The 27,687-nt window shown below is 41.7% G+C and overlaps 2 protein-coding genes across 2 annotated transcripts; both read right to left on the bottom strand.

Moving 5' to 3' along the window:
• Positions 1–7,001: 7,001 nt before the first annotated feature.
• On the bottom strand, positions 7,002–12,725 carry LOC131241086 (glutamate receptor 2.5-like). Its single transcript, XM_058239725.1, has 4 exons — positions 12,294–12,725; positions 9,684–9,990; positions 8,441–8,835; positions 7,002–7,763 (listed from the first exon to the last, which is right to left on the bottom strand). Exons 1-4 carry the CDS (start codon positions 12,681–12,683, stop codon positions 7,365–7,367), a joined length of 1,491 nt encoding a protein of 496 aa, XP_058095708.1. The 5' UTR covers positions 12,684–12,725; the 3' UTR covers positions 7,002–7,364.
• A 3,209-nt stretch (positions 12,726–15,934) lies between these two features.
• On the bottom strand, positions 15,935–17,686 carry LOC131238746 (glutamate receptor 2.8-like). The gene is made up of 2 exons (XM_058236353.1): positions 17,207–17,686; positions 15,935–16,534 (listed from the first exon to the last, which is right to left on the bottom strand). Exons 1-2 carry the CDS (start codon positions 17,570–17,572, stop codon positions 16,142–16,144), a joined length of 759 nt encoding a protein of 252 aa, XP_058092336.1. The 5' UTR covers positions 17,573–17,686; the 3' UTR covers positions 15,935–16,141.
• Between the last annotated feature and the right edge of the window lie 10,001 nt (positions 17,687–27,687).

Here is a 27,687-nt window from a genome sequence, read left to right as displayed (position 1 = left end):
GGATTGCCTTCGAGACATTGGACACACCAATGGCGACCCCTTTGGAAACACCTATGGCGTTGGATTGAAAGGAGAATTTGGTAACACTAGTAACACTTACAAAATGGATTTTGCTTACCTCAAAGTTGGGCCATTGCCCAAAAGTCACCTCCATCGAACGATCCCGGTTGACTTATTATCTCTAACCATCTTTTTTAGTTACGCTGGTGTGCCATAATCGATACAACGGCTCGATTCAAATCAATCAACTTTGACCCAAGTGTACGTTTAATTTAAATGTATATAATAAGATTATGGGAATATCCTGTTATGGACAAATGTCTTAAATCTGTCTGTTGGTTTGTCGATGACATTGAAGCCAGTCGTCGATGACAATAAAGGTTGCTCAATGCCATCGATAATTGTCGAAAATTTTCACCCGTAGTCGTTAGACAATTTTGGTCTGTTTTCGATGACATCGAAGAGTTTACGTAGATTTTCTGTGGAAACGCAGATTTTGCAATTTTTGTTTACTATTCCGATTCCGTTTCTTTCGAAACTTATATAAAGGGGTGTATGCGGGATTGAGAGGTATTCTAAGGTTTTCTAAAGGAGTTCTAAGGGTTTCTGAAATGATTTTAGGGTTTTTAAAGGGTGTAGCAAGGGTGAGATTCAAGGTTGTTCGAATCGGGTAAGTCCTCTCTCTTTGTAATTAATGCTTTCATAGTGGAATTCTGTCGCTTTGTGCCGTGATTTTTTCCTGAAAGGGTTTTCCACGTTAAATCTACGTGTTCTCTTGTGTTTGCTTGGTGCCATTGTATTGCTATTCAGGATCTAGATCTGTGGGATTCTGCAGCACAAATCCCCAACAAGTGGTACCAAAGCAATCGTTGAGGTACAGATATGAATCTATAGGATTAGTAATAATGGCGAGCACTAGGTCTAAGATTGAGAAGTACTCAGGAAAAAATAATTTTGAGTTATGGAAGATCAAGATGATGAGTTCCTTAATCAAGCAAGGCGAAGATGGTGCTCTTGAGGAGCGAAAGTTTACTATGACTGATGATGATTGGAATACTCTTGATAAAAAGGCTTTATCATCGATTCGTTTATGTCTCATGGATGAGGTTCTCTACAACGTCATGAGGGAGAAAACTGCGACTAAGTTATGAGCGAAGTTAGAGGATGTCTATGTGAAAAAACTCTCTGAAAATCGCCTACACTTGAAGTGGCAGCGGTATAACTTCAAGATGACAGAGGGTGGAGATCTGGAGGCTCATGTCAGCAACTTTAATAAATTGGTTTGCAAGTTGCTGGATATGGAGGAAGTGATGAAAGACAAAGAACAATCATATATGTTGCTGAATTTTCTTCCGGCATCGTATGAGTCATTCAAGGACACTATGTGTAACACGAATAAAACCCTAAGTGTCGACACCGTTATCTTAGCCCTTCAAGGAAAGGCTATGAGAAAGCTAAATGGCGATATGAGAACATCTTCTGAGGAAATGTTTACGAGGGACAGAAATTCTGAGCAAGGTACAGGTTCTTTAGATTATAGATCGAAATCCAAGGGCAAGGACAAAGGAAAGGTAAAGCGTTGGAATTGTGGGAAGGAAGGACTTGTGAAGAAGGATTATGAAAATCCTAAATCGAAGAGAGAAGATTCCGAGGCTTTGTACAGGAAGGCCAATGCTGCCACGTCAGATAGATCGAGTGGATGTGATGGTAATGTTTTGTATGTGTCTACTATCAAGCGGCCATACGATGATCGTAAGGACGAGTGAATGTTAGAGATAGGGGCATCTTTTCACATGACTCCTCATTGGAGTTGGTTCGCCAGCTAAAGGGAGTGCGATGGTGGATAGGTGTTTATGGGCAATGGCTTTGCCTGTAATGTTGTGGCTATTGGTACGGTGCGCATTAGGATGTTTGATGGGGAGGAGCGTACCTTGACTGATGTCAAGCACTTTCCTAATTTGAAGCAGAATCTGATTTCTTTTGGTATACTTGAGGCAAAAGGATGCAAGTACATGGGTATTTATAGTGCTCTTAAGGTATTTAAGGGGGCACGGGTAAACATGAAAGCGCAACGACTCGGTAACTTATACAGGTTGATCAAGAGCACTTCAACAGGTGGAGCTGCAGTAGATGCAGCGGATTCCACCTCTGCATGTGTGTGGCATGTTGGGCATGGCCACCTGAGCAGGCAAGGCAGGAAAGCTGAGACGCGCGGACAAAAATACAGAGCCGGTAAAGCAGCCACCTGTGAGAAGAATCACACGGCATGATCGCAGGATATCAGCGTGGTACAAGGACGACTCCAATATCGCAGGGGATTCATCTTCTATTCTAATGGCTCTAGGTGAGCCTGGTGCTAAGAAATGGAATGTGACTATGGTCAATGTGATGGATTCGTTGTACCAGACCAACATATGGGAACTGGTGGAGCTTTTAGTGGGTCGGAAAGCAGTTGGATGCAGGTGAATCTTTAGGAGGATATAACATAGATACATAGCAATATTGGTAGCGAATGGTTATGCTTAGAGAGAAGAGATCGGCTTCTTAGAGATATTCGTGCTGACGGTATAACAGGTGTCTGTAAGATCCGTGATTGGCGCTGGTTGGCCAATATGATCTTGAGCTGGAAGGATAGATGTGGAGTTTGCACTTCTGCAAGGGAAAGTGAAGAGCAGATCTATATGAAGCAACCGGAGCGGTTCGAAGTTAAAGGGGTTGAGAAAAGACTTTGCAGGAGGTCGTGGTTCGACCTATCGCCTAGGCAATGGTTTGATTCCTTCATGGTGAGTCAGGAATTGATGACATATAAATCGCCAATTATGACATGTCTGAAATCAATGTACTGAAGACTTGGTTAAGTGAGACATTTAGGATAAAGGATCGGGGGACTGCAAAGATGGTTCTTGGCATTGAGACTGAAAGAGGAACAGGCTTTAGTAATCACAGGAGGAATACCTTGTGTGTAGGTATTGATTAAGGATGTGATGGGCCAGGTAAAGCCAGAGAGCCTTCCCTACGCGTCTCTCCTCAAGTTTTCCTCAGGACATGTCTCAAAACAGATGAAGAAAAGTAGGATATCTCATGAGCCTTATTCGAATGCGGTTGACAGTGTATGCCATGGTCTGGATTAGACTGGTTATTCTACAGGCTATCAGTGTTGTGAGCAAGTACCCCGGCAAACAATATTAGGTAGCGGTGAGATGGTAAGAAGACTACGTCTTTCCTTTTGAGAAGACAGGAACAAAGATGGTTGCGTACGTGGATTTTGATTCGACAGACATGCTCACCTAGATCGTTCCTAAAGAGAAGTTCAAGTTTTGTGCAACTTCTCTAAGCTTGACGATGACATAAAAGAAGGACGGAGTATCCACGAGAAGCTATGATGTGATGTAGAGATAAGAGAAGAGGTTAAGAAGCTACATGGATGAAGATTGAAGACATGGTGGATATTGTTATGGACAGATGTCTTAAATCTGTCTGTTGGTCTGTCGATGACATCGACTAGGTTCGATGACATCAAAGTCAGTCGTCGATGACATCGAAAGTTGCTCGATGCCATCGATAATTGTCGGAACTTTTCACCCCTGGTCGCTGGACAGTTTTGGTCCGTTTTCGATGACATCGATGGACCTTCGATGACATCGAAGAGTTTATGCAGATTTTCTGTAGAAACGTAGATTTTACGAATTTTGTTTCCTATTCCGATTCTACTTCTTTCTAAACTTATATAAAGGGGTGTATGCAGGATTGGGAGGTATTCTAAGACTTTCTAAAGGAGTTCCGAAGGTTCCTAAAAAGATTTTAGAGTTCTAAATGGTGTAGCAAGGGTGAGATTTGATGTTGTTCGAATCGGGTAAGTCCTCTCTCTTTGTAATTGATGCTTTCATAGTGGAATTTTGTCGCTTTGTGCCGTGATTTTTTTCCGAAAGGGTTTTCCACGTTAAATCTACGTGTTCTCTTGTGTTTGCTTGGTGCCATTGTATTGCTATCCAAGATCTAGATTTGTGTGATTCCGTAGTACAAATTCCCAACATATCTGTCACTCAGTCAGCCACTTATAAAATTTGATAATAATCGAGTGATAATTGGAGGGTGGGGTTCTTCCTTTGCTTCGTGCCTTTCACAAAAAAGAACTTTTTAAATATTAGTGCAAATCAAATAAAAGGAAAAATTGACAATCGATTACTAAGAGCAATTGCAAGAATGCATCTCTTGAAAAAAAAAACTATTTATATTGGATAAAGGACAAATATAACATATGAATATTGTTATTCTGAGGATAAGCTGAGATAAAGTAAATTGATAAGATAAGTTTGTTTGAATTGATTGAAATTTTGTTTGGATTCATTTTTCGCTGTCGAATTCCTCTACTATTTATAGATTTCCGTTGTATTTTTTCCAGATCCTTCTTCTATTATTGTAATGGTTATAGCAATACAAAAGTCTTTTTAAATTGATTTCTTTTCTAGATCACTTTTTTAGCATGTTTCTCTTTAGATGGTTTCACTTCCGAATGTTTCTTGGCTGCTTATTTCACTTTTGTCAACAAAAGCTGGTATCAGTTGCCTTTTATACCTCAAACAGATCAAGTGCGCTTCTTGTATATTGATCACAACACTCCCTCGACTATCCACTGACAAGTAAAACTTAACTTATGCCAACTGTAAGCAAACAAAAATTACTTTAAATATCTGAAGATATTTTTTATTAACTTCTTGTTACTCATACAATGCCACATGTCACCTTTTTATAAGCTTTCCCAAAATTACTAGAAATAGAGTACAACACCATTATATTTCAAAAAAACTGGGACAAAAGCGAGTCATTTGACTCAACAGACTCGCCAGACCTTTCAGTTGATTCAAGATCTGGAGTTTTAAAACCTTGTTTCAGGTGTGCCCGACAGCGCTTGGTGCATACCTTGAATGTCAGCTCGATCAATCCAATTGAATTCAGGGTTTGAGTTGAGTAAATGCCGGTGGGATTAGGAATAAACACGAATATTTGGTTCTTAGTGAGTTGGATCGAGTATATCGGGATGGAAATCTGGCCAGGTGGGGTTGTGATTAGGGAAAGTGGATGGGCCCAGGTCCCGGCCTGACACAGCCAGATTTTATTAGTTCATGTGGCGCTGGAAAGTATGTTTCACCCAACCGTGTAGGGCCACATTGATGTATTTGTTGTATATCCACTTCTTCCATCTGTTTTTCCATTTCATCTAAATAAGCGTTTCCCTCACCGTAGGGCCATTTTGAAGTATGTGCTGTATAACCATGCCATCCATTAGTTTTTCCAGTTCATTCTAGGGCATGTCTCACAACCAGTCATATCCAAATCTCAAGTGGATCATACAGTAGGGATTGAATGTTCACTGTTAAAAACTTCTCGGCGACGGTAGAAGTTCTGGATAAGATTATAGTTATGTTTTACTTTTGTCACCCATGTGTGACCTTATCAACAGTTTGGATGTCCAATAAACATTGCTGTGAGCCTTATAAAGTTTTTAACGATGGGCATTCAATGACCACACTGTAGTCTACTTGAGATATAGATTTGCTTTATTTTTGGACCATGCTCAACCTCAAGGTGTATCACAGGGAGAGAAACGTCCACTTTGGAGTGTCAGCCTCACCTAAACCATATGGCCCACCTTGATGTGTGTATTGTATATCCACTCTGTCCATCCATTTTGGCAGATCATATTATAGCGTAAGCTTAAAATGAAGCCTATTCAAATCTCAGGTGGACTAAAGTATAGGAAAAACTAATGATTAAATGCACATTATTAAAAACTACCAAAGGCCCTGCCATAATATTTATTTACCATCCAACCTCTTGAGAAGGTCACACAGACCTAGATAAAGGGGAAAAAGCAAAATATCAGCTTGTTCTCAAACTTTCGCGGCCCATAAGAAGTTTGTAACGACTAATCAACACTTTTTACTGTGGTGTGGTCCACCTGAGATTTGGATCTGCTCCATTTTTTGGTTCATGCTTTAAAATGAGCTAAAAAATGAAAGGACGGTGTGGATATACAATAAATACATCCAGGTGGATCCCACTGCCAGGGCTGCACCTAATATGCTCTCTTGAAAGTGGTTCCCACTGTTTCTGCCCCACTTGAGACTCGGATACGGAAAAATGAACAGATGGTGTGGATTAGACATATAAATCATTACGGGGCCAAGGAGATTCCACATTTCAACGCTCTGGGTTTTCTTTTGTCTTTCCCTGACCGAATATGCTGCCCCTCGCCACAAGCAATGGAATTTCTTGACGCGTGGAATTTATGTGGCCCCACGTGACCTATTTCTTAAGTTATATATGCATCTAAATTTTCATATCATTTTAGTATATTAGCTCAAAAACAAGGCAGATTCATAATTCAAGTGGACCATAGTACAGAAAATACTAGAAATTGGACGCCTACTGTTGAAAACTTCTTGAGGCACCAAAAAGCTTATCAAGTTGATATTTGTATTTTCCATTAATCTAGGTTCGTGTAATATTATGAATAGGTTAGATGGTAAATAAATCTCATGGTTTGGTTTAGAAAAGTTTCAATAATAGTTTGTTCAGTCTCCATTGATTCAAGTGGTGTGATCCAATTGCACTTTGGATGTACCTGATTTTTGGGCTCATGCCCTGGAATGATCTTGAAAATTTGATGTACGGTGGTGAACAGAAAGGCTCAATGTGGAAAACTTTCGAGCACTTCTCCATCTGTACGACACTATATCAACGGTCTTGATCACCAAAACACGAGATTCATAATACAAAACAGACACAAAAGGGCATCATTAAGATGCACGAGGACCATATATTTCATCATGTAGGTAGGTTGCATTAAGTCGGATCCTTATCTTGCTCCGGTGGTAGACTATCGGGAGTTTCAACATCCGGTCAAGGGTTCAAGTATCCATAAGTGGTGAAATCCCACTACAGCGTGAGTGGGTGTGTGTGTGTTAAAAAAAAAAGTTGCATTTAGCCTGGAAGAAACACATACATCATGATGGGGCCCACAGGCTAGCGTCAGTAGCCAAACCGTGTCCCAGAGAGAGCCGTATGCTAGAAAGCACAGAACCGAAAAGACATGGACGCCAACAAGCTTACAGTCACAGAAAAGAATTTAAATTAAATGGAGAGAATCCAACGGCTGGGCGCCTCTCTACCTGTGAAAAAAATGCCAAGGAGTAGCACCCAAATAAATGGGAACCCACCACATCTTTACAACTAAATAAATAGGTATCCTATATCCACAAGGAGGAACACAGCAAAATGCAGAAGCACATCTGCAAACGCCAAACAGATGTACACCACACGTGCTACCTTTACTCACTTATAAGAGACCTGGTTGAAGGCCTCTAGACAGTGTTGCACCTTGTGAAATGGGGCAACTCAATCACCTCGCTGTGTGGGCCATGATCATCATTGTTGTGGATCTTCCTGGGCCCCAAAATCTTCCCAACTCTCTGTCCCACCGATTGGATCTGAGGGTAACACTTGCATTGCCAATTCTTACGGAGTCGGTTTATAAGAAATAGAAGAAGAGCCAACGTCGACATACCGCCTGTTACTACGAAGAGGCCCCAAAAGCCATCTGGGCTCAGTCTGCCATTTTCGTCATCATCTTCAGGATCCATGCTTAAACGCTTGTGAGAAGAAAGTAGATTCTCCTCTAGTTTCCGCAATGTCCCATTTTCCCTCAGTCTTAGAATCTCATCGGAGACCTCTTCGACGAGATGTGAACCCTTTGGGAATACCTGAAGAAAGTATTCATGGCAATGGCACTGTGTAAGTTTTCTTTCCTTCATCTTACTATCTGGGCTTTTGGGCGCAACCATCTGTAACTGATAATGGGCCTCAATTAAAAGCCCAATTAATGAACTTCAACCCGTTAATAAGGGGATTAAAACCCAAATACGAGACTGATCCAACAACTTCGATGGCCTCGGTTCGTTTTCAATGGTGTCCATCCCATCCGACTGTTTCCTGCTGTGTGGCCCACTTGAGTAATGGATCGGTCTGATTTTTGGGTTTCACGTCCTAAGACAGACTGGCACAAATGATGGATGGAGTAGATGTACACACACATCACGGTGGGAACCACAGAGATCTTTCGTTGCGCGCGCTACCTTGGTCCATTGAAATAGAGGAAGGGACACGTGTGCATCAGCACATTTGCAATCGGGGCACATGTACACGAGATCCAGGCCATTCATCAACTATTAAGCATGCCCTGGCCCATAAATCAGACTGGTCCACTTATTGAGCGGGTTACACCCGGTGCACAGTATCCAACATACACGTGTTGGGCACTTGATTAATGGACAGGCCTTATTTCTGTATGGCGGTGCACGATCATAGTGCTCCCTACTGATGAATGGCCCAGATTTGACACGTGTGGCGCGAGTGACTAACGAGGGAGCAGTACACTTACAAAGGCGTATCCTCCAATTTCGTAGGTGGGCCCAGTGAGAGCAAAACCCTTGGGGTTCTCATCAAGGAAGAGTTGAATGGATGGGATTTCAAGGAATGCAGCTTTGATGGCCCCACTTGAAAGTGCTTGTGCGTACTGATCCGAGTTATACGTGTCCACGCATCCCGCGCTAAAGCCCACCACCTCTTCCAAGTACTTAGACATGAACGACCCAACGTCGCACCCCACCCTTGCTTTGCCCTTTAACAAGGACTCAACATCCACCACACTCGGTCTGAGTCGCCGGACAGTGAGCATTGAGGTGAGGCTAGCCGTGTAGCTCTGAGTCAAGACCAATGCCACGAACAGCCACACCACCATTGCCATTTTAGATAAATTGCTACGCAGCTTCTCCCCTGGAAGAAGAGAACAAGATCAATTTGGGATCTGGATTACCCTGTGGGACCCACCTAAAATAGCATGGAAACGCAACTGAGTCGTGTTGAATCGCTGAGTTTGAGTTTACTCGACTGGGATCCAGTTTACTTACCCAAGTTCTAGCTGATTCAACAAGGTTTAGAACTATTCTGCAGGCAACTGTACGTCCTCTTCTTTTGTAGATGCCATGTACAAAACAAATGAATGGTTAAGAAAATCTGATCAACCGTCTAGATTTTACACGTGGTCCACCAGAAGTCTAGATCAGCCCATTTCTCTTATGCATGGCATCCACACAGCGAGCTAACCAGATGAGCGACTCCAAGTTTGCCATTTCCATTTATGAGCCAGTACAAGCGGATTCTCTTATTGCTCAGCAAAGAGCTCCTTGATCCGTCCACATCCTACATACTCAATGCAGACACGTCCACTTAAGCTTCACCAGTAATAGATATTCCTTGATGGGCCACCTATAATTTGTGGTCCACCAGAATGATATGGGTAGATTCGTTTGGTTTCAGTGATCCCATTGTAGGTTGCACCTAACAGTGCATCTGATGCCCTTTTGACATATCACTATTACGGTTGCAACCAGTCTTGGTCAACCAAGCTTCCACTGAGAAATGCTTTGGGTACAGGCCCAAAGATGGATTGAGCCCGGGCCTGATCTTATATTCGATTGGGTGGGGTCCATGCCCAACATGCATTCTTCTGGCTCAGACTCATTTGAACAGTATCTGGCACGGTGAATGGCTATTGTACTGGCCTGGGCCTGAGACCGTTCGCCCTGATGACCATATCAATCTTTGGATCCCTACTTAATTACCGTGAATAGGGAAGAGGGTGGTGAAGGAAAGCCATATCAAATTGCCAAATCGATCGCAGAAGGAAATCTCTTCTTCATCATCAGCACTCTCTATTAACCACACGATTAGGCCATTGTAAAAGAAAATGGCCCCAGTTAAGGCCCACAATTTTGTCGTAAAAGGCTTTACGAATATCCAAGCTTTTCCTTCTTCTTGCTTCTCAAGCACCACCATTCTTGCTCCCAGTTCCGTGTAAGGTCTGGAGAATTCTACGTACTGACATCGCTTGGCCACTATGGATGTATCGCCAATAACTGCATCGAATTTCTTTAACACAAGAGAAACAAAGAGAAACCTTATGAAAATACAAATATGGGAAACAGAAAACTAATTTAACTGAAAGCCCAAAGTGCCCGTGTAACATACAGTATATATCTATGCTCGTCAGTTGTGCCTGCTCATGTTATACTATGTAAGCCAAAAATTTAGGTAGATCCAAAACCCAAGTGGGCGGCCATACCACATAGGAATCAGGTTGGAACCCCTACCATTGAAACCTTCTAGGGCCCACTCAAGATTTGGATGAGGCTGATATTTTGTTTTTGTCTTTATCCTATTGCAACCCGCCTTATAAAGGGCTTCAATTACATTAAAAAAAAATCAAGGTGGGTCCCATAGAGGTCTCAATGGTAGTCGTTTCATCTCTATTTTTATCAGCAGCTTTATCCACAGTTTTGGATACCTTAATTGCTCACAGCATAACATGCGCTTGCACAATTGATGAATAGAGTGGAAGTCATCACTGATAGGCTTCCTATAATAAGAAAATCAGATTCCGAATGAAATCACTCTCAGTGTCCATTCAAGTGTTTTGCATTTAACTCAAATCTTTCATATGGTTTTGGTTCCCCTAAGCTTTAGATGAATCTAGGTTTTAGGGCCACGTCCTTAATAGAAACTATATTTGATTTGAATCAGATGATTGGATCTACACGGATATTCCTTCCCTATAATTTATAGACTCTGATTTGTAACAATTAGATAATTATAAAATTTAAATTCACACTTTGATTTAAAATTTCCGTCAGTAATCTGCCAACCATCCGGAGGTAATTTGGGTGGAGACAGTTTGAAATGCTTGAGCACATACGCCAGATGCAATCAATACTTGTAAAATAGTGGAAACTATGTTCCAAATGGATCAATTTTGTCTTTTTACACTGATAACAACTCTCTTTTGTTAACTTTCTATCAATCAAAGTTAAAATAATTGTCTTTTCTACGTAAATCTTAAAGCTAACGTTTATTTAAATCATTAGTGATTTATTTTTATTTTTACATACCGACTAAATCATTACTGCTCATATAAAAAGTCAACTTTCTCAGCTTACACGACTTTGCCGAGTAATGGTACGTGGTGTGACAAAACCGCATACAACACGCAAGGAGGCCTGAAAAGACAAGGTGATGCTGAAAACCAACGTGTCGAACGGAATTCTTCGAAAGCAACAGCGTTCGACTTACAAACGATGACGAAGATCTTCAGTGTATGCATGCATTGGAAGAATACGTTCTACTGCATGGTGGGAACGCCTGACTGTGGGCCATCAAGCATGCGTCCTAGGTTTATTTATATGAGGTCGAGATGCGGACATGGGTAGATGATCCAAACCGTCAATAAGCTTAGCATTATACAGGATTTGCCTTGCTCAGAAAAACACACTTAAAGTATCGTCATGACAACCAATTTCTCACATTAAATCCGGACCTTTAAAAATTTTTTGTTTTCCGGCACTGACCAATTGAATGGTCAGTATCAACCACTACGTTTCGGTTTTGGATAATTGTCCATTCATTTTACCATCTACCAGATAGGCGACTCCAATGAGCAGTTCGTGGCTGCTTGCACAACAGATGTAATACAGGGGCATTTTACACCGGGTGTAAATGTGGGTGGCCTGTGGAATGCAAAGGCACACTTGGGGTGGGTACCCATGTGAAGCCCGTGGGTCACGTGAGGCAGGCCCCAGGCCATGTGAGGCCGGTGTGAGTAGGGCTGAAAGTCAGGTGGGTTCAACCTGACCGACCCGACATTGGGTTGGGCTAGGGCAGGATGTATCGGGTTTGGTCTTGAGCTTGGGCTATATAAACACCAGCCCGATAAAGGCAGGATGACTCCACAGTTTTGGATACCTTAATTGCTCACAGCGTAACATGAGCCAGCACAATTGATGAATAGAGTGGAAGTCATCACTGCTAGGCTTCCTATAATAAATGTTGCAGAAAATTAGATTCCAAATGAAATAACCTGCGTGTCCATTCACGTCAATACCGTTTTTACTTTTTATTTACAACAACCAACCATTATTTTATTTTATCAAATATCTAACGGACGAAAGAAAGCACCCAACTATATTGTTTTCAGTTAGAAATCCTTCTATTTAAAATAAACAAGGGATACACCACAAGGGACCTTAGGCATGTTTGGATTGATGGAAACCAAAACATGGATGAGAAAAGCTGAATCTCACATCTATTGGAAAAGAAATGTGCCGAGAATAGAGTTACTACTAATTTTGAGTCCACACCACAAGGGAACTTTTAAGTAAGGATTAGTGAAATGAACTCACCTTGAGGTAAACTTGCTGAATTAAAGAATCATAGTCGCCGTAATATGGAATGAACTTGTAAGACAAGTTGTTGTGCAGATTCTCCCAAACCAACCGGAAGACTTTAATGGAGTGGCCACTAAAACATCTCTCGTCCGAAGTCCAGTTACATTTCACCTTCACGAACTTGGGATATGCAGAAGTTGCCGGAACGCCGATTCGGAGAGTCTCTGCGCCTGTTGGTATGGCCCAATACCCTCCCATTAATGCAAGTAGTAGGAGGTGATGGAGGGGAGAAAGAGGCTGAGGCATATGTCCTCTTTTTCTGCTTTTTCTTCGTTTCCGTTTTACTTTTGCCAAAACACAACCGACGATCTTAAATAGGCCAAAATGCAATGGTTCATTGATCATTCAAGAAGCTCCAGATCTTAAAAAGATTTCCGGCCTCCTCACCCATTGCAAAATTTCCACTTTGGCAAGATTACGAGAATGCCCCTCCAACGACTAAGGAGATTCAAAGATATGATCGTAATTTTTAGACTAGATGAGGTTAGATTTTGTTGTTATGGCTTCACGGAAATTGCCTGGCGGTGCGACCAAGTCCAATTTTTTTTCTAGAGCGGGGGAGACCTTGAAAATGAAGCATCACGACTTGGTTGTCTGCTTGAGTTATTTATTTTATTTTATTTTATTTTTTTTAACGTTCACAGGCATTTACAAAGTCCAATATGGGTCCTCCGTTTGCGTCAAGCAGCAAATTTGGCGTTGTTGCAATCTAATTGTAGCGTGTGATTGTGTAATTGCATGGTGATTAAGATGGACCAATCACTATTCAGCAAACGACGAAAACAGCAGGAAAGTCGTGCTTTTGACAAGTCAAGTAACGCCCACGCTACCTACCGCATGTGACAGTGTGGCACACGGGTGAAATATCCAAGCCATCCATCATGTGCCTTACCCTGTAGATTCTACCACTCATTAGGTGTGCTGTGATAATGGAAATAAGTGGATGGGTACGGAGTCGAGTACTTGGGCCGATTTTCTTCACAACTATACATTTGTGTAGTTAATTGGGGGCCCACTTGACTAGTAGGCTGGCTTGATTCTAGGAAATCTACATCTAATCTGATGGAGGGTTTGGATATCACACCTGCCCGCCATACAAGTACATGTGGTGTTCATGCATTAGTTGACCTGTAGTCTGGTACACCATGTCGGCTTGCTTATACACCACGTTTGCAGTTTTAAGTAGCTGTGTATCATCCAACGTGCTTTGGCAGAGTATCAAGTTTTTCTTGATACCAGCGTTTCATATTTAAATTTTAATTCGGCCTTCAAACGACGTCATTAAAAGTTGTTCATTAGGAGGGAGGGAGAGAGAAGTTTATGCTAGAACAGCCGAACACCCAAGAGAGTAACACTGACTTGGTCAGGCCAGGATCATGGTCCGTTTTAATGTATGAGTATTGTATATTCATGCTGTCTATCCATCTTGCCAGCTCATTTTAAAGCATGACAAGAAAATAAAACTGATCCAAATCTCAGGTAGACTAAGCCACAGCAAACGGTGGTGATTGAGGGTCGTCCAGCTTCTTGTGGGCTGTAAAAGTTTTGGATCAAGTAAAAATTTGTATTTTCCCTTAATCATGGTTTGTGTGGCCATATCAACATGTTGGATGGCAAATAACCATTATAGCAAATCCTAAAAAGTTTTATTTTATTATTATTTTTTTTTTTTGTGTGCATTCGATCACTATTATTTTTTGTGGTATGGTCTACTTGGAAATTGGATCGACTTCAATTTTGGGCTAATGTCCTTAAATTAAAGCTTGTTTAGAACATAAGATTATGTGGTAATTGCATTTAGTCTAATATAAATTCCATCCAATGTTTGGAAGCAATGGAAAAGACAATGATTAAGCTAGGTATATATCATTTCATCCTCTTTTAAGATATAAGGTGGATTTTGAGCTCCACTACATGCAATGATACATTGTTTTACCTACACTGCCAATACATATATACGTGCCTTTTACATGTGATAATTGAGTTGCATTTGCATATAGGTGACAACATAAATTATGAAATTTGGTATATATGTTGATTAAAATTATGGTCCAAACATAAGTTTCGCAGGGTGGAGCACTGACTCACGTCTGCAAACGCAAGACACAAGCAACCCACATATGCCAACTTGGCTCGCATGTATGAAATGATGTCTGCTTGTCAAGTAAGCCCCATTGTGGGTCCCTACTCATGGCTTAGTGCATGGTAGACCCACAAGAGTTTCAACACTAAGGTCATGGGTCCTAGTATCCATTGTGGTGTGCGTGGGTGTGTGCGTTAAACAAGAAAAAGAAGAAAGAAGTAAGCCCGCCTGTGAAAATACCCTTGCTGAAAAATTTCACCAGTTCACTCATCCGGGGAGCTACACTAGTACGTTGAATGTGGATTGTGGGTTATCCATTTTTATCCATTTTTTTTTTTCACTCATATGGCCATCCGACAAGTGATTGACCTGATATTAGATGAATGGCTCTGATCTTTCATGGGCACCACATTTTCGCACTTGGGTTGGTTCTATTTGGAATTTGCGGATGCACGCTTGCAAGTAGCATTCCTCATGTACAGCTGAGCCAAAATCCAAGGCGAAATGGTAATATCAGCAAAAGCCCTCTACTGTCTAGACTGTGTTGCACCTTCTGAGATCGTGCAGGTCCATCACGTTCTGGTTTGGGCCAGGATCATCATTGTCGTGGATCTTGTTGGGTCGTGAAAATCAGCCCACCTTTCGCCCACCAATAGGATCCAATATCCAAACCTTCTGGGAATATCTGAAGCAAGTAGTTCAAACGATTCCATCTCTTGGATCATTTGCCCACATATAGACGGATTGGAAGAAAGCCCAACAAAAACAGTCTAGAATAGCAGTGCCAGTGGGGTGAACAGAGTCTCAATGTGGAATTTTTGAGCACTTTTCCATCTGGGCGCTTTATATCAACGGTCTTCATAAGCAAAATACAAAACAGACATCACGGGATCATTCAGAGGCATCAAGACTGTATATTTCATATAGTAGGTAGGTTGCCTTGAGTATCTCTTGCCTAAATAGGGAGTTGTTTCAAACCCTGGTGGAGTCTGACGCTTGCTAGGCAGGCACCAAGATATGGATCATGTGATATGCATTAAGTCAAATTAAATCGACTAAATATTAGGGTCGACTGCTTTAAGCAAAGTTCCAAAATCAGGTAGAATAACCCTAACCTCTAATTTCTAGACGCTCGTTTGTTGAAACGAGGCATTGAGTACGTTTTATTTTCAACCGTCCAATAAATGTCCATGGATCTGATAGTCAGCTAATCGCCTACGCGTAAGCTTCGGCTCATCGTACATGTCAATTGGGAGCCATAATTTTGACAGTTTACTTTGCTTACTTGTATGACAAATTCGCGACTTAGTGACTGTGTATCATCCATCCGGCTCTGCCAGAGTATCAAAGTTTTTCTCTTCGTACCCGCATTTTCATAGTAAATTTAATTTTATTACTTTGCCTTGCGACTATAGAGAGAGAGAGAGAGAGAGAGAGAGAGAGCACCGAAAAGACATGGATGCCAACACACTTACAGAAAAGAATATATATTAAATGGAGAGAATCAAACAGCTGGGCGCTTCCCTATCTGGAAAAAAACAAAAGGGCCGAGGAGGAGCACCCAAAGAAAAATACCGAACTACATCTTTACATCCAAATTAGCAAGTATCCACAGGGTACAACACAAGAAAAAGCAGACGCACATCTGCAAACGCCGAACAAAAGCCCCCCACATGTGCTGATACCTTGGCTCACTCATAAGAGATATGGTTGAAGGCTTCTAGACAGTGTTGCACCTTCTGAAATGGGGCAACTCCATCACCTCGCCGTGTGGGCCATGATCATCATTGTTGTGGAATCTCCTGGGCCCAAAAATCTTCCCAACTCTCTGCCCCACCAATTGGATCTGAGGATAATACTTGTATTGCCAATTGTTGCGGAGTCGGTTTACAAGGAATATAAGAAGAGAAAACGTCGACATGGCGCCTGTTACTACGAAGAGGCCCCAAAAGCCATCTGGGCTTAGCCTGCTATTTTCATCCCCATCGTCAATGCTCAAACGCTTGTGAGAAGAAAGTAATTTATCCTCTAGTTCCCGCAATTTCCCATTTTCCCTCAGTTTTAGAATCTCATCGGAGACCCCTGCAACGAGATCTGAACCTTTTCGGAATACCTGAAACAAGTATTCCACAGGCACTACGTAAGTAAAATGAAAACTAATGGTTTTTCTTTTCTTCATCTTACAATTTGGGTTTACATTAAAAGGCCAATTAATGAACTAGATTTTCATCCAACGCAATGTTTATATGACATTCAACCCGTTAATGAGGTGATTAGACCCCAAATATCAGACTCATCCAAAAACTTCCACGGGCCTGGGTGAGTTTTTAATGGTGTCCGTCCCATCTTACTGTTTCATGTGGTGTGGTCCACTTGTGTAATGGGCCTGATTTTTGGGTTTCACGTCCTAACACAGGCAGGCACAAATGATGGACCGAGTAGATGTACACACCCATTACGGTGGACACCACATGGATCTTTCGTTGCTTGCGCTACCTTGGTCCAATCAAATACAGTATGGAACACGTGTGCTTTAGCATATTTGCAATCATGGCACATGTACACGAGATCCAGGCCATTCATCAGCTACGGTGTACAGTAAGCATGCCCTGGCCGATAAATCAGACTGGTCCACTTATTGAGCGGGCTACACCCGGTGCACAGTCTCCAACATAGACGTGTTGGGTACTGTAGAACGGCACACGATCACAGTGGTCCCCGCTGATGAATGTCCCAGATTTGACACGTGTGCCACAAAGGACCCACGCGGGAGCAGTACACTTACAAAGGCGTATCCTCCAATTTCGTAAGTGCGTCCAGTGACGGTAAAACCGCTGGGGTTCTCATCAAGGAAGAGTTGAATGGCTGGGATTTCAAGGAAGGCTGCTTTGATGGTCCCATTAGAAAGTTCCTTCGCGTACTCATCCGACTTGTAGGTTTGCACGCATCCCGCGCCAAAGCCCACCACCTTTTCCAAGTACGCTGACATGAACGATCCAACGTCGCACCCCACCTTTTCTTTGCCCTTTATCAACGACTCGACATCCACCACACTTGGTCTGAGTCGCCGGACAGTGAGCATAGATGTGAGGTTAGCCGTGTAGCTCTGAGTCAAGACCAACGCCACGAATAGCCACACCACCATTGCCATTTTAGATAAATTGCTACGCAGTTTCTCCCCTGGAAGAAGAGAACAAGTTAAGTTTGTGATTTGGATTACTCGGTGGGGCCACCTAAAACAGCGCGGAAACTCAACTGAGTCGAGTTGAATCACTAAGTTTGAGTTAACTCCACCTGGAATCTGTTGACTCACCCAACTTCTGTGAACGTTAGTGAACTCGCTCGAGCGCACTTTGTAAGTGTGCTCGCGACCCAATTCAAAACAAGGCACACCTGTGTAAGAAGCAACTTGGATTCGCTCATCAGGCAAGCCCCTACTTGCAGATGCCACTTACAAAAAATGAACGATTAAAAAAAGCTGACCAACCGTCGCGATTCCATGTACACATGTAGTCCACCTGAAGACTAGATAAGCCCATCTCTTCTGCATGGCATCCACATAGCGAGGTAGCCTGATGAGCGACTCCCAAGTTTTGAGCTCGTACACATTCCAAATTCAGTCAAGCGGATTCTCTTATTCCTCAGCAAGAGCCCCTTGATCCGTCCATATCATACATACTCATTGCAGACGGTCCCACGTAAGGTTCACCAGTAATAGACATTCCTTGATTGGGCCACCTACAATCTATGGTCCACCAGAATGACATGGGTAGATGTAGGTTGCACCGAACAGAGCATCTCATGCCCTTTTGGCATGTTACTATTACGGTTGCAACCAGGTTGGGTCAGCCAACGCCCCATTCCCAGAGGCTTTGTGCTGGACTTGGGGTTATCGTACAGGCTCAGAGGTGGATGGGCCCGGGGTCGGACCTGATCTGATATTTAATTGGGTGGGGTCCGTCCATGCCTATGTCAATCAAAGGCCCTACAAGCATTCTTCTGGCCCAGATTTATTTGAAAATTGAGACTCTGCATGGCTATTATACTGTCCCCTGATGAGCATATCTTTTTTCTGTGTCCGTATTTACCGTGAAGGGGAAAGAGGGTGGTGAAGGAAAGCCATATCAAGTTGCCGATTCGATCGCAGAATGAGATATCTTCTTCATTGTCAGCATTCTCTATTAACCACACAATTAGGCCATTGTAGAAGAAAATGGCCCCTGTTAAGGCCCACAATTTTTTTGTAAAGGGCTTTATGAATAACCAAGCTTTTCTTTCTTCTTGCTTCTCAAGCACGACCATTCTCGCTCCAAGTTCTGTATAAGGTCTGGAGAATTCTACGTACCGACTTCGATTGGCCAGGATGGATGTATCACCGACCGCTGCATCAAAGTACTTTAACACAGGAGAAACAAAGAAAATCATATCAAAATACAAAGCTAAGAAACAAAAAGCTCTATGGTGCCAACCTTATGGCTGTGTAACATCCAATCTATTCATCACTAGTGCCAGCTCATGGTACCAGGTAATCCAAAAATTAGGTAGATCCAAAACCCAAGTAGCCCATACTACAGGATTAATGGGTTGGAACGCCTACCATTGAAAACTTCTTGGGCCCGTTGAAGATTTGAATGAGGCTGATAATTTGTTTTTCTCAATTGGCAGATTGCAACTCCACCTTATAAAGGGCTTCAATGACATACAAACATCAAGGTAGGTCAGGAGAAGTCTCAATGATAGTCGTCCTATATCTACTTTTTCCGATGGCTTGATTTGCCTGATATATTAAATCAGGAACTAACATGAGCTATAAGCTAGCACAATGGATGTGTAGAGCGGGGTCACAAAGACATCATGTGGGCGTCGCCCTGCTTTAATCTTGTCAGTGGGATCCATCAATATCACCATATTATTTTAATATACAACAGACAATGTATTTTATATTATTTATATCTAACAGCCTAAAGGAAGCACCCAACTTTGTTATTTTCAGTTAGAAAGTCTTCTATTTAAAATAAACAAGGGATCTAAGAGACATGCCTAGTGGGCGCCATGGGTCCCACAATCATTCTTTATGGCTACTCCGTTATGATGTGAAACATGGATATAAAGCAATCTTTTACGCTTGTTTCTATTGATGGAAGCCAAAACATGAATATAAAAAGCTGTCATCTTTTCAATGTGCAGAGAATAGAGTTACTAGTTATTTGGATCAGGAAAACAAGGGACTTTATAAATAAGGATTAGTCAGATCAACTCACCCCGAGATAAACTTGCTGAATCAAAGAATCATAGTCTCCGTGGTATGGAATGAACTCGTAAGATAAGTGGTTGTGTAGTTTCTCCCAAACCAACCGGAAGACGTCAATGGAGTGGCCGCTAAAACATTTCTTATCTGAAGTCGAGTTGCATTTCACGCTCACGAACTTGGGGTATGCGGAATTTGCCGGAACACCAATCCGGAGAGGCTGTGCACTTGTTGGTATGGCCCAGTACCCTCCCATTGCTGTTAGTAGTAGGAGGAGATGGAGGGAATAAAGAGGCTGAGGCATTTCCTCTTTTTCTGCTGCTGCTTTGTTTTCGTTTTACGTTCTCCAAAACACAACAGAAGATCTTAAATAGGACAGAATGAGATTTCATCGATCCATTCAAAGAGCCCGAATTGTCAAAACGATTTCAAGCCTCTCTAAATGTTTCAAGATTACGAGAATGCCCCTTAACCAAGTGAGGAGATGCGATGATATAATAGTAATTTTTAGGCTAGATGGGGGTAGATGTTGTTGGTATTGCCTCATAGCAATTTCCTTGCGGTGCGACCAATCTCCATAATTTTTTTTCTAGATGGGGGAGAATATTTGAAATGAAGTATAACTGACGACTTGGTCTACTGGAGCTTTGCTAAGCTCAAATGCGTTTACAAGTCAGCTAACGCGTACGCGCATGCTACCCATCACATATGCCGTATGGCACACGGGTGAAATATCCAAGCCATCCATCACGTGCCTTTACCATTTAGATCCTACTGCGAAAACATAAAGGTGGTCCACTCAGTAGATGTGCTATAATAATGGAAATAGGTGGACGGGGATGGGTTAGAGAACTAGGGCTGATTTTCTTCATAACTGTACACTTGTTTAGTTGATTGCAGCCCACCTAACTAGTGGCCTGGCTTCATTCTTGCGAGAGGTAATCTACGTAGTGGTACCCATCTGATGGAGAGATCGGATATCACACCTGACGGCGATGATAGGATATTTGGGTGCACGTAAGTTACCTGACTAGTAGTCTGGTACACGGTGTGATCTTGGCAAAGCTTTTGTGGCTGTAGTTCATCCTATGCGAAATGACACATGAGGTCATGCTCTAGAATAGAAGGGTAGACTACCGGCAAGAAACGCATACGGTAACCTCGGTACCATACACCTTCGTGGTTAACTGCTACGCACCTTGTATCTCTAACAACACACGTGGCTCACTCAAATGCTTCCAATACTACTAGCTATTGGGTTCAACCGACGACAATTCATATATATATATATATATAATGAATGAGATGCATACTTTCATTGGTAATATACCCCAGTACGGTAGGGTTACCCTACCATTCACCTGATTCTGGAAGGAGGTTTGCCAGGCCCATACTAATGTGCAGCACTCTGCATGTACATGCTGGAACACTCGCCAATACGGTACATGTGTACAGGATGGAGCTTTCGCCAATATGGCTCAATTGCCTAAATCACGTGGCCCATAAATCAGGTCAGTTCACTTTAAAAAAGTGGGACATGAGGGGCCCTGGTCATCCGCCTGGGACCGACGAGTAAACAACATTTATGCCTTTCCACGGATTTCTATGCTCTGGCCTGTATGAAGAGGTATCATGCCTGATTTTTGGACCTTATGATCTACCCAATGTGGCCTATCAAAGCTCAGATCTTGTACACATGTGGCATATTGACATTTGCAACACCCAGAACACGAGCAGGTATGCACATGCGTGTGGGCTTAGCAAACCTTCAAAAGAGAATATGCCAGGGTAAGTTTCACTGCCAAAGGAGATTCAGTACATTTATTATTATTATTATTATTATTATTCACCCTCTTTATCAACTAGTTTGGATGTATAACTATTTGTGTGAGAGCATTTTACACACACAGATATATATATATATATATATATATATATATATATATATATATATATATATATATATATATATATATATATATATTGAGAGAGAGAGAGAGAGAGAGAGAGAGAGAGAGAGAGAGAGAGAGCCATTAAAACTTAAAAAAGGATTTGGATATCATATATTACACACATCACATTAAATGAATTCTCAAAAGGCTTCTGATGGGTTCTCATAGGAGAATTTCTGTGCGCGCGTGGGTGTGTGGAAATAATCCAATGTAAACATTTTCACCACTTTATGGTGCAAACGGTTTGTGGGCCCCACCATCATGTGTTGATCGAATTCACTCCTACCATCAGATATGTCCTCCCTCTTTTGGCTAGATGCCTAAAAATTAGATCAATCCATGACGTAGATATGGATCGCACCAGTAAAAATACTTTGAGATTCGATGCCTACTCTCACCATGTTGTATATGCCATCCAATCCATTGGTATGAAACATCTGTCCCAGATGATGGCAAGCCTAAAAAATGAGGCTATTCTGAGACAGATATAGTTAGGGCTTAGCAAGACTCAAGGGTGGGCATCCCTTCCCAATTGTTCCTACTTGTGTGACTCATTTGAGTCATTGATTGCCTTGACATTGGGGCCATGGCCAAATGGGGAAAGGTGTGCATGATGGATGAGTGGATGTCATCACTACATCATGACGGACCCACAACAATCATTGCACGTGCTGTGGTGAAAACATGTGCACTGGATTATTTCCCGTATGTATATGTTGGTTTTGCATATCTGGGTAGACATTCGGTTAGCCTAATCTTGGATGAATAGCACGGATCTTTCACATGTGTACCACATTTTCACACGTGTTGCTTGTGTTCAGTAGCTGCAGATCCAAACCTGTGAGTAGCCTTCTTTATCTTTAAGTGAATTAATTGTTAATTTAATTTTTAAAATTTACGTATATAAGCATTTTTTTTTTGAAAACTTATATTTTAAAATTTTATGTTAAAAATTAAAAAAGTTAAAATATGATTTATATATAGAATCATTATTATATAGCCATTGTTTAAAATTTCACTAAGGAAATGATAGCCTAACGAAATGCAAAGCATTGAATGCATATGCACTATGGCACTTTAATAGCCTACGTACATGTCATGATGGGGGGAGGGGATCCACCCATTAGGCCAAAAGCCTGATTAGGTATATGGAATATCTAACAATCGTTGCATTAAAACTATTTATCTGATGTAGAGAGGGCAGCGTCCAATTTCATGGTCAAGATAAATCAGAAAAGGCTCGTTCAACGACAGAAGTGATCCAGACCGTCGGACTGATTAGATGTATCTCACAATTCGGAATAAATTATCAGGCGTAAAATATATGATTTTAGGGTAAAATGAACTACTTTAGCCAACCAACCTATGCTGGGTTGCGCAAGCCGGATTTGCGAAACACGCCTGGATCAATGGTCGTTTCCTTATTTTAATTCTTTTTTAAAAAAAAACTATAAATAGTAAGTTTTAGTTTGATTATAACTCTTCAACCGTTGAGCTTTAGGAGTTGTGTCCAACATGAAAAGGGTTTAGAATAATTAGGAGAACAACTTGGTTAATCCAAATAGGATATTATTTTTGGCCGAAAACCTTGCGCACTAGTACACATCACGACAGTCTATAAATAGTAAGTTTACTATTTATAGTAAGTTGCGAATTCTAAGAGTTTTAGTTGTAGTTTGCTTTTGATTTCTCTCCCATTGCTTGTGCGAAACACGCCTGGATCGATGGTCGTATCCTTATTTTAATTCTTTTTTTTTTATATACTATAAATAGTAAGTTTTAGTTTGATTATAACTCTTCAACCGTTGGGCTTTAGGAGTTGTGTCCAACATGAAAAGGGTTTATAATAATTAGGAGAAAAACTTGGTTAATCCAAATAGGACATTATTTTTGGCCGAAAACCTTGCGCACTAGTAGACATCACGACAGTCTATAAATAGTAAGTTTACTATTTATAGTAAGTTGCGAATTCTAAGAGTTTTAGTTATAGTTTGCTTCTGATTTCTCTCCCATTGCTTGCTACCCCTATTTAAAGGGTTGTGAACTCATTTATTTCATTTATTAATTAAATTTCAAATTTATTAAAATTTATTTCTATTTTCTTGCTTTCTTTCCTCGTGGATTCAAGAAGTCTTTGTGAAATAAATGATTTCAGAGAAGCTCTGTGGATTTGGAGTAGTTATCCTTGAGGAAGACGGTGATCGACCTCATCACGTTCATCCATGTGTCAATTAGTATCAGAGCGAGGATTCCCCTTGGGCCAATGACAAACAACGAAGGTATGAGTGTAAATCCTATTGACGGTGATTCAGAGATTCATTATCTTGCGGAAAGAATGGAAGCTTTCCACCGGGAGAGTCAGATGACCATGCAAGGGCTGCAAACAACTTTCAACCGTCTTGCGGATGCGCTACTTCCGCCCCAAGCTCTAGATGTTGCTCCACCACCCGTGGTTGCTATACTATACAACCCCGATTTCCGTAAAGCGCTACCAGTGGCAAACCGTAAGGCTATACCAGATGTTCAAGTTCTAGCGATGAGGACATTAACGAAGGTTTTGCCCAACGACCAATTCATGAAGGCGATCATCTAGATCGTACTGAAAGAGATTATCGAGGAATGGTTGAACTTCCTAGTTTTAATAGTTTATTACGCATAAAAGATTTTCTTAATTGGCTAGTTGAAGTAGAGAAATATTTTAATTATATGGACGTGCCAGATCCTAAAAAAGTAAAATTGGTAGCGTTTAAATTAAATCAAGTGCTTCTACATGGTGGGAGCAGTTACAACTCTCACGAGCTCGTTAGAACAAGGCGCCCATCTCATCATGACCACGGATGAGACGTCTTCTTCGATCACGATTTTTTCCCAGTGATTATGAGCAGATATTATTCCATCAATACCAGAATTGCCGATAAGGAAATCGAACCGTGACAGATTACACTGAAAAATTTCAGCGGTTGACAACACGAAATAATCTGTTAGAATCTGAGTCATAAAAAGTGGTACGATTTATAGGTGAGTTGGGACTGACAATTCAGGACCGAGTTTAGATATACCCAATCGGGACCGTGGATGAAGTAGTTTAATTGGCGGGTAGGATATAAACACAACTTACAAGAGTTCCTGCTCGGCCCTATCCTTCAACTTGACCCCCCATGAAGGTTCCCATGCACGATTCAGTGCTGGTACGAGTAAAAGATCCAATTGGAGAACGTCCTCAACCTCCTCAAACCACAAATCGTGATATGAAGAATAGCTCATCCAGACCTCAATGTGCAACACCCACAACAGCGGGCCCGAGTAGGATTCCAAATCCTTATACTTGGCCAAGGTCGAACAATTGTTACCGTTGTGGTCAACCAGACTACTTATCAAACACCTGTCCTCAACGTCTCGTAGCATACTTGACCATAAACGAAGGGGGCACTGAATATAAGGCCGCAGAAGAAGACCTTGACTTTGATAAACATGAACAAGCCACTGAGAAAATAACAGATGACGACGAAGTGACGGACGAGGATCGTGGTGAATCTCTAGTTATGAGGTGATCACTGTATACCCCACGGAAGGAATTACATTCACGGTGACACAATAGATTCCGTACGCGGTGCACTGTCAATGGAAAAGTCAGTGATGTGATCATAAACATTGATAGTAGCGAGAACATTGTCTTAAGAATAATGGTAGATAAGTTGCAGCTACTAATAATAAAACATCCTTCCCCGTACTCAATTGGCTGGATAAAAAAGGTGAACGAGACCAAGGTAACTGAATGATGCACTATCTCGTTTTCAATTGACAAAAATTATATGGATTAAATACTTTGTATCGTGGTCGACATGGAAGCATGCCATATGTTACTTGGTTGGCACTGGTAATTGGACCGTGATGCGACCCATCGAGGACGAGACAATGTATATATATTCGTCAAGGATAGTAAAAAAAATCCTTGCCCCTATGGCGCCAGAGAACTATCTTGAAGCCTCTAAAGTGGAGGGGAGTTCCCTCTTCACCATTCGAGATTTCATGGAGGAATCTCAAGAAACCGGCGAGGTATACGCTGTAGTGGTGAAGGGTGAGGAATCGAAACTCTCAAACATTCCTCCAAGTTTAAGACTATTGTTAAACGAGTTCAAAAAAGTTTGGCCTGAAGATTTACCTGATGGATTGCCCTTCATGAAGGACATTTAATATCATATAGACCTCGTCCCTAGGGGAAGCCTGCCCAACCGCCCTCATTATCAGATGAGTCCAAAGGAGTATGAGATACTTCAAGGGTAAGTGGAAGAATTGATTCGTAAGGGTTTCTTGAGAGAGAGCATGAGCCCGTGTACCGTACTAGCATTATTAACGTAAAAAAAGATAGAAGCTGGCACATGTGTGTTGATAGCCAGACAATTAACAAAATTATCATCAAATATCGGTTCCTAATCTCGCGGTTGGACGACATGCTCGAATGCTAGATGGGATTAAAGTGTTCTCTAAACTAGACCTCAGGAGCGGGTACCATCAAATTCGTATCCGACTCGGTGATGAGTGAAAAACGACATTCAAGACTAAAGAAGGGTTGTATGAGTGGCTGGTCATGCCCTTCGGTTTATCGAACGCACCAAGTACTTTTATGCATTTGATGAATCAAGCCCTAAAACCATTCACTGACCAAATTATGGTAGTATATTTTGATAATATACTGTAGTTAGAATGAGACCAAGCACAGGAAACTGTTCACTCCCCAAGTATAGGGTTGTGATGTAGTAATAAACTCAGTGAGACCGAGGTCGAATCCCAAGGGACTGATACTTGTACGTTACCTGAAACTAGGTAGAAATAGAACTAGCCTAAGATGAAATCTAAATCGAATATAAGTGAGGAAATAATGGTGAAATAGGAAACTAAATTTATAGAATTTAGGGAAAGGAAACTAGGGATTCAGAGAATCCACTTGTAGAGATCATGGAGATCTTATGCCATCACCGTGAAAATTAAACTGAACTTTCTTTAATATAGTTTTAAAGAGATGAAAGGTAGATGAATTAGAATGGATTCCATCACCAAACCATGCCCAGGAGACAAAGTAAACAACAGAATTAAACTAATTACCAACCAATCAATCAATGTATGAAGGTTAGGAAAGGTACCGTCATCCGACCATGCCTAGGAGACGATGGTGGACAAAAGGACTTTCTGACATCATAAACATAAAAAGAAAGGAACATGCTCAAAGCTATCGCAGACCCATTGTAATTTTAGTCACAACAGACTATTAAAAACTAAAAACATTCCCACAATCAGACAAATATCAAATTCAATTCCATAAAAAGCATAAGCACAAAGTTCTTCCCATCACGCTATAAGCTTCACCTCTTAGCCCTAGCTAAGAGGTTTAGCCGACCATGATTAGGCTAATTCTCAACAATCATATGAAAGGAAACATGAAAATAAAATAAAAAATCTCTAAAACAAACTCTCTTCTGCAGACGTCCAACCCCAAGCCTTCAATCCTTGCTAATTGCATCCCTCTCTCCCTCACTCTCTCTTTCTTATATAGGCCACGGAAAGAATCGGCTGAAGGGCTTCCTGGCGATGCGAGGACAGCCGGATTGCATGAGTTGATGCATGCGTGGGCTTTTCCGCAGCCAAGAAGATAGCCTCCTCCTCCCATCTGTCCGTTCGTTTCCTCTAAAAGGTCAACGTCTCCTGGGATTTTTTTGAACGCCCTACACGATGGACGGTTCAGATCATCCGTCCGATCGCCTCCAAGAATGTATAACATGCCGCAAAAGCCGGACAGCGTCCGGCTGCGAAACAGAGCCTGCTCCATTTGCGCAGTGCTGACGGTGGGGCCCAGTACATCATTTTTCTACAACATCCACTCCTTCCATTGAAAGCATGTTGAAAAACAAGCCAGGAAGGGTAAGTTTTGGATAGGTTTTGGTGTGGCCCACAGAATCTTTCTTGCTACCATCCGTCCTGCGTTTAAACCTTCATGTACATGTAACCTCTGAGGAACTCAAGAAGCGGGACAGGGGACGGTCGATTTTGGATGGGAAATAAGGTGGATGG

The sequence above is a fragment of the Magnolia sinica genome, chromosome 3, assembly GCF_029962835.1.
Source record: "Magnolia sinica isolate HGM2019 chromosome 3, MsV1, whole genome shotgun sequence".
NCBI lineage: Eukaryota > Viridiplantae > Streptophyta > Magnoliopsida > Magnoliales > Magnoliaceae > Magnolia > Magnolia sinica.
Note: the sequence above shows the minus strand (reverse complement) of the source record. Positions and strands in the feature narration are given on the sequence as shown.

Coding starts and splice junctions, on each gene's coding strand:
- LOC131241086 (XM_058239725.1), bottom strand. CDS start 12,683: ATGATCAATGAACCATTGCATTTTGGCCTATTTAAGATCGTCGGTTGT. Junction 8,836..9,683: donor CACCCTCTTCCCTATTCACG/GTAATTAAGTAG, acceptor CTCTTCTTCCAG/GGGAGAAGCTGCGTAGCAAT. Junction 7,764..8,440: donor AAATTGGAGGATACGCCTTT/GTAAGTGTACTG, acceptor TACTTTCTTCAG/GTATTCCCAAAGGGTTCACA.
- LOC131238746 (XM_058236353.1), bottom strand. CDS start 17,572: ATGGCAATGGTGGTGTGGCTATTCGTGGCGTTGGTCTTGACTCAGAGC. Junction 16,535..17,206: donor AAATTGGAGGATACGCCTTT/GTAAGTGTACTG, acceptor TACTTGTTTCAG/GTATTCCGAAAAGGTTCAGA.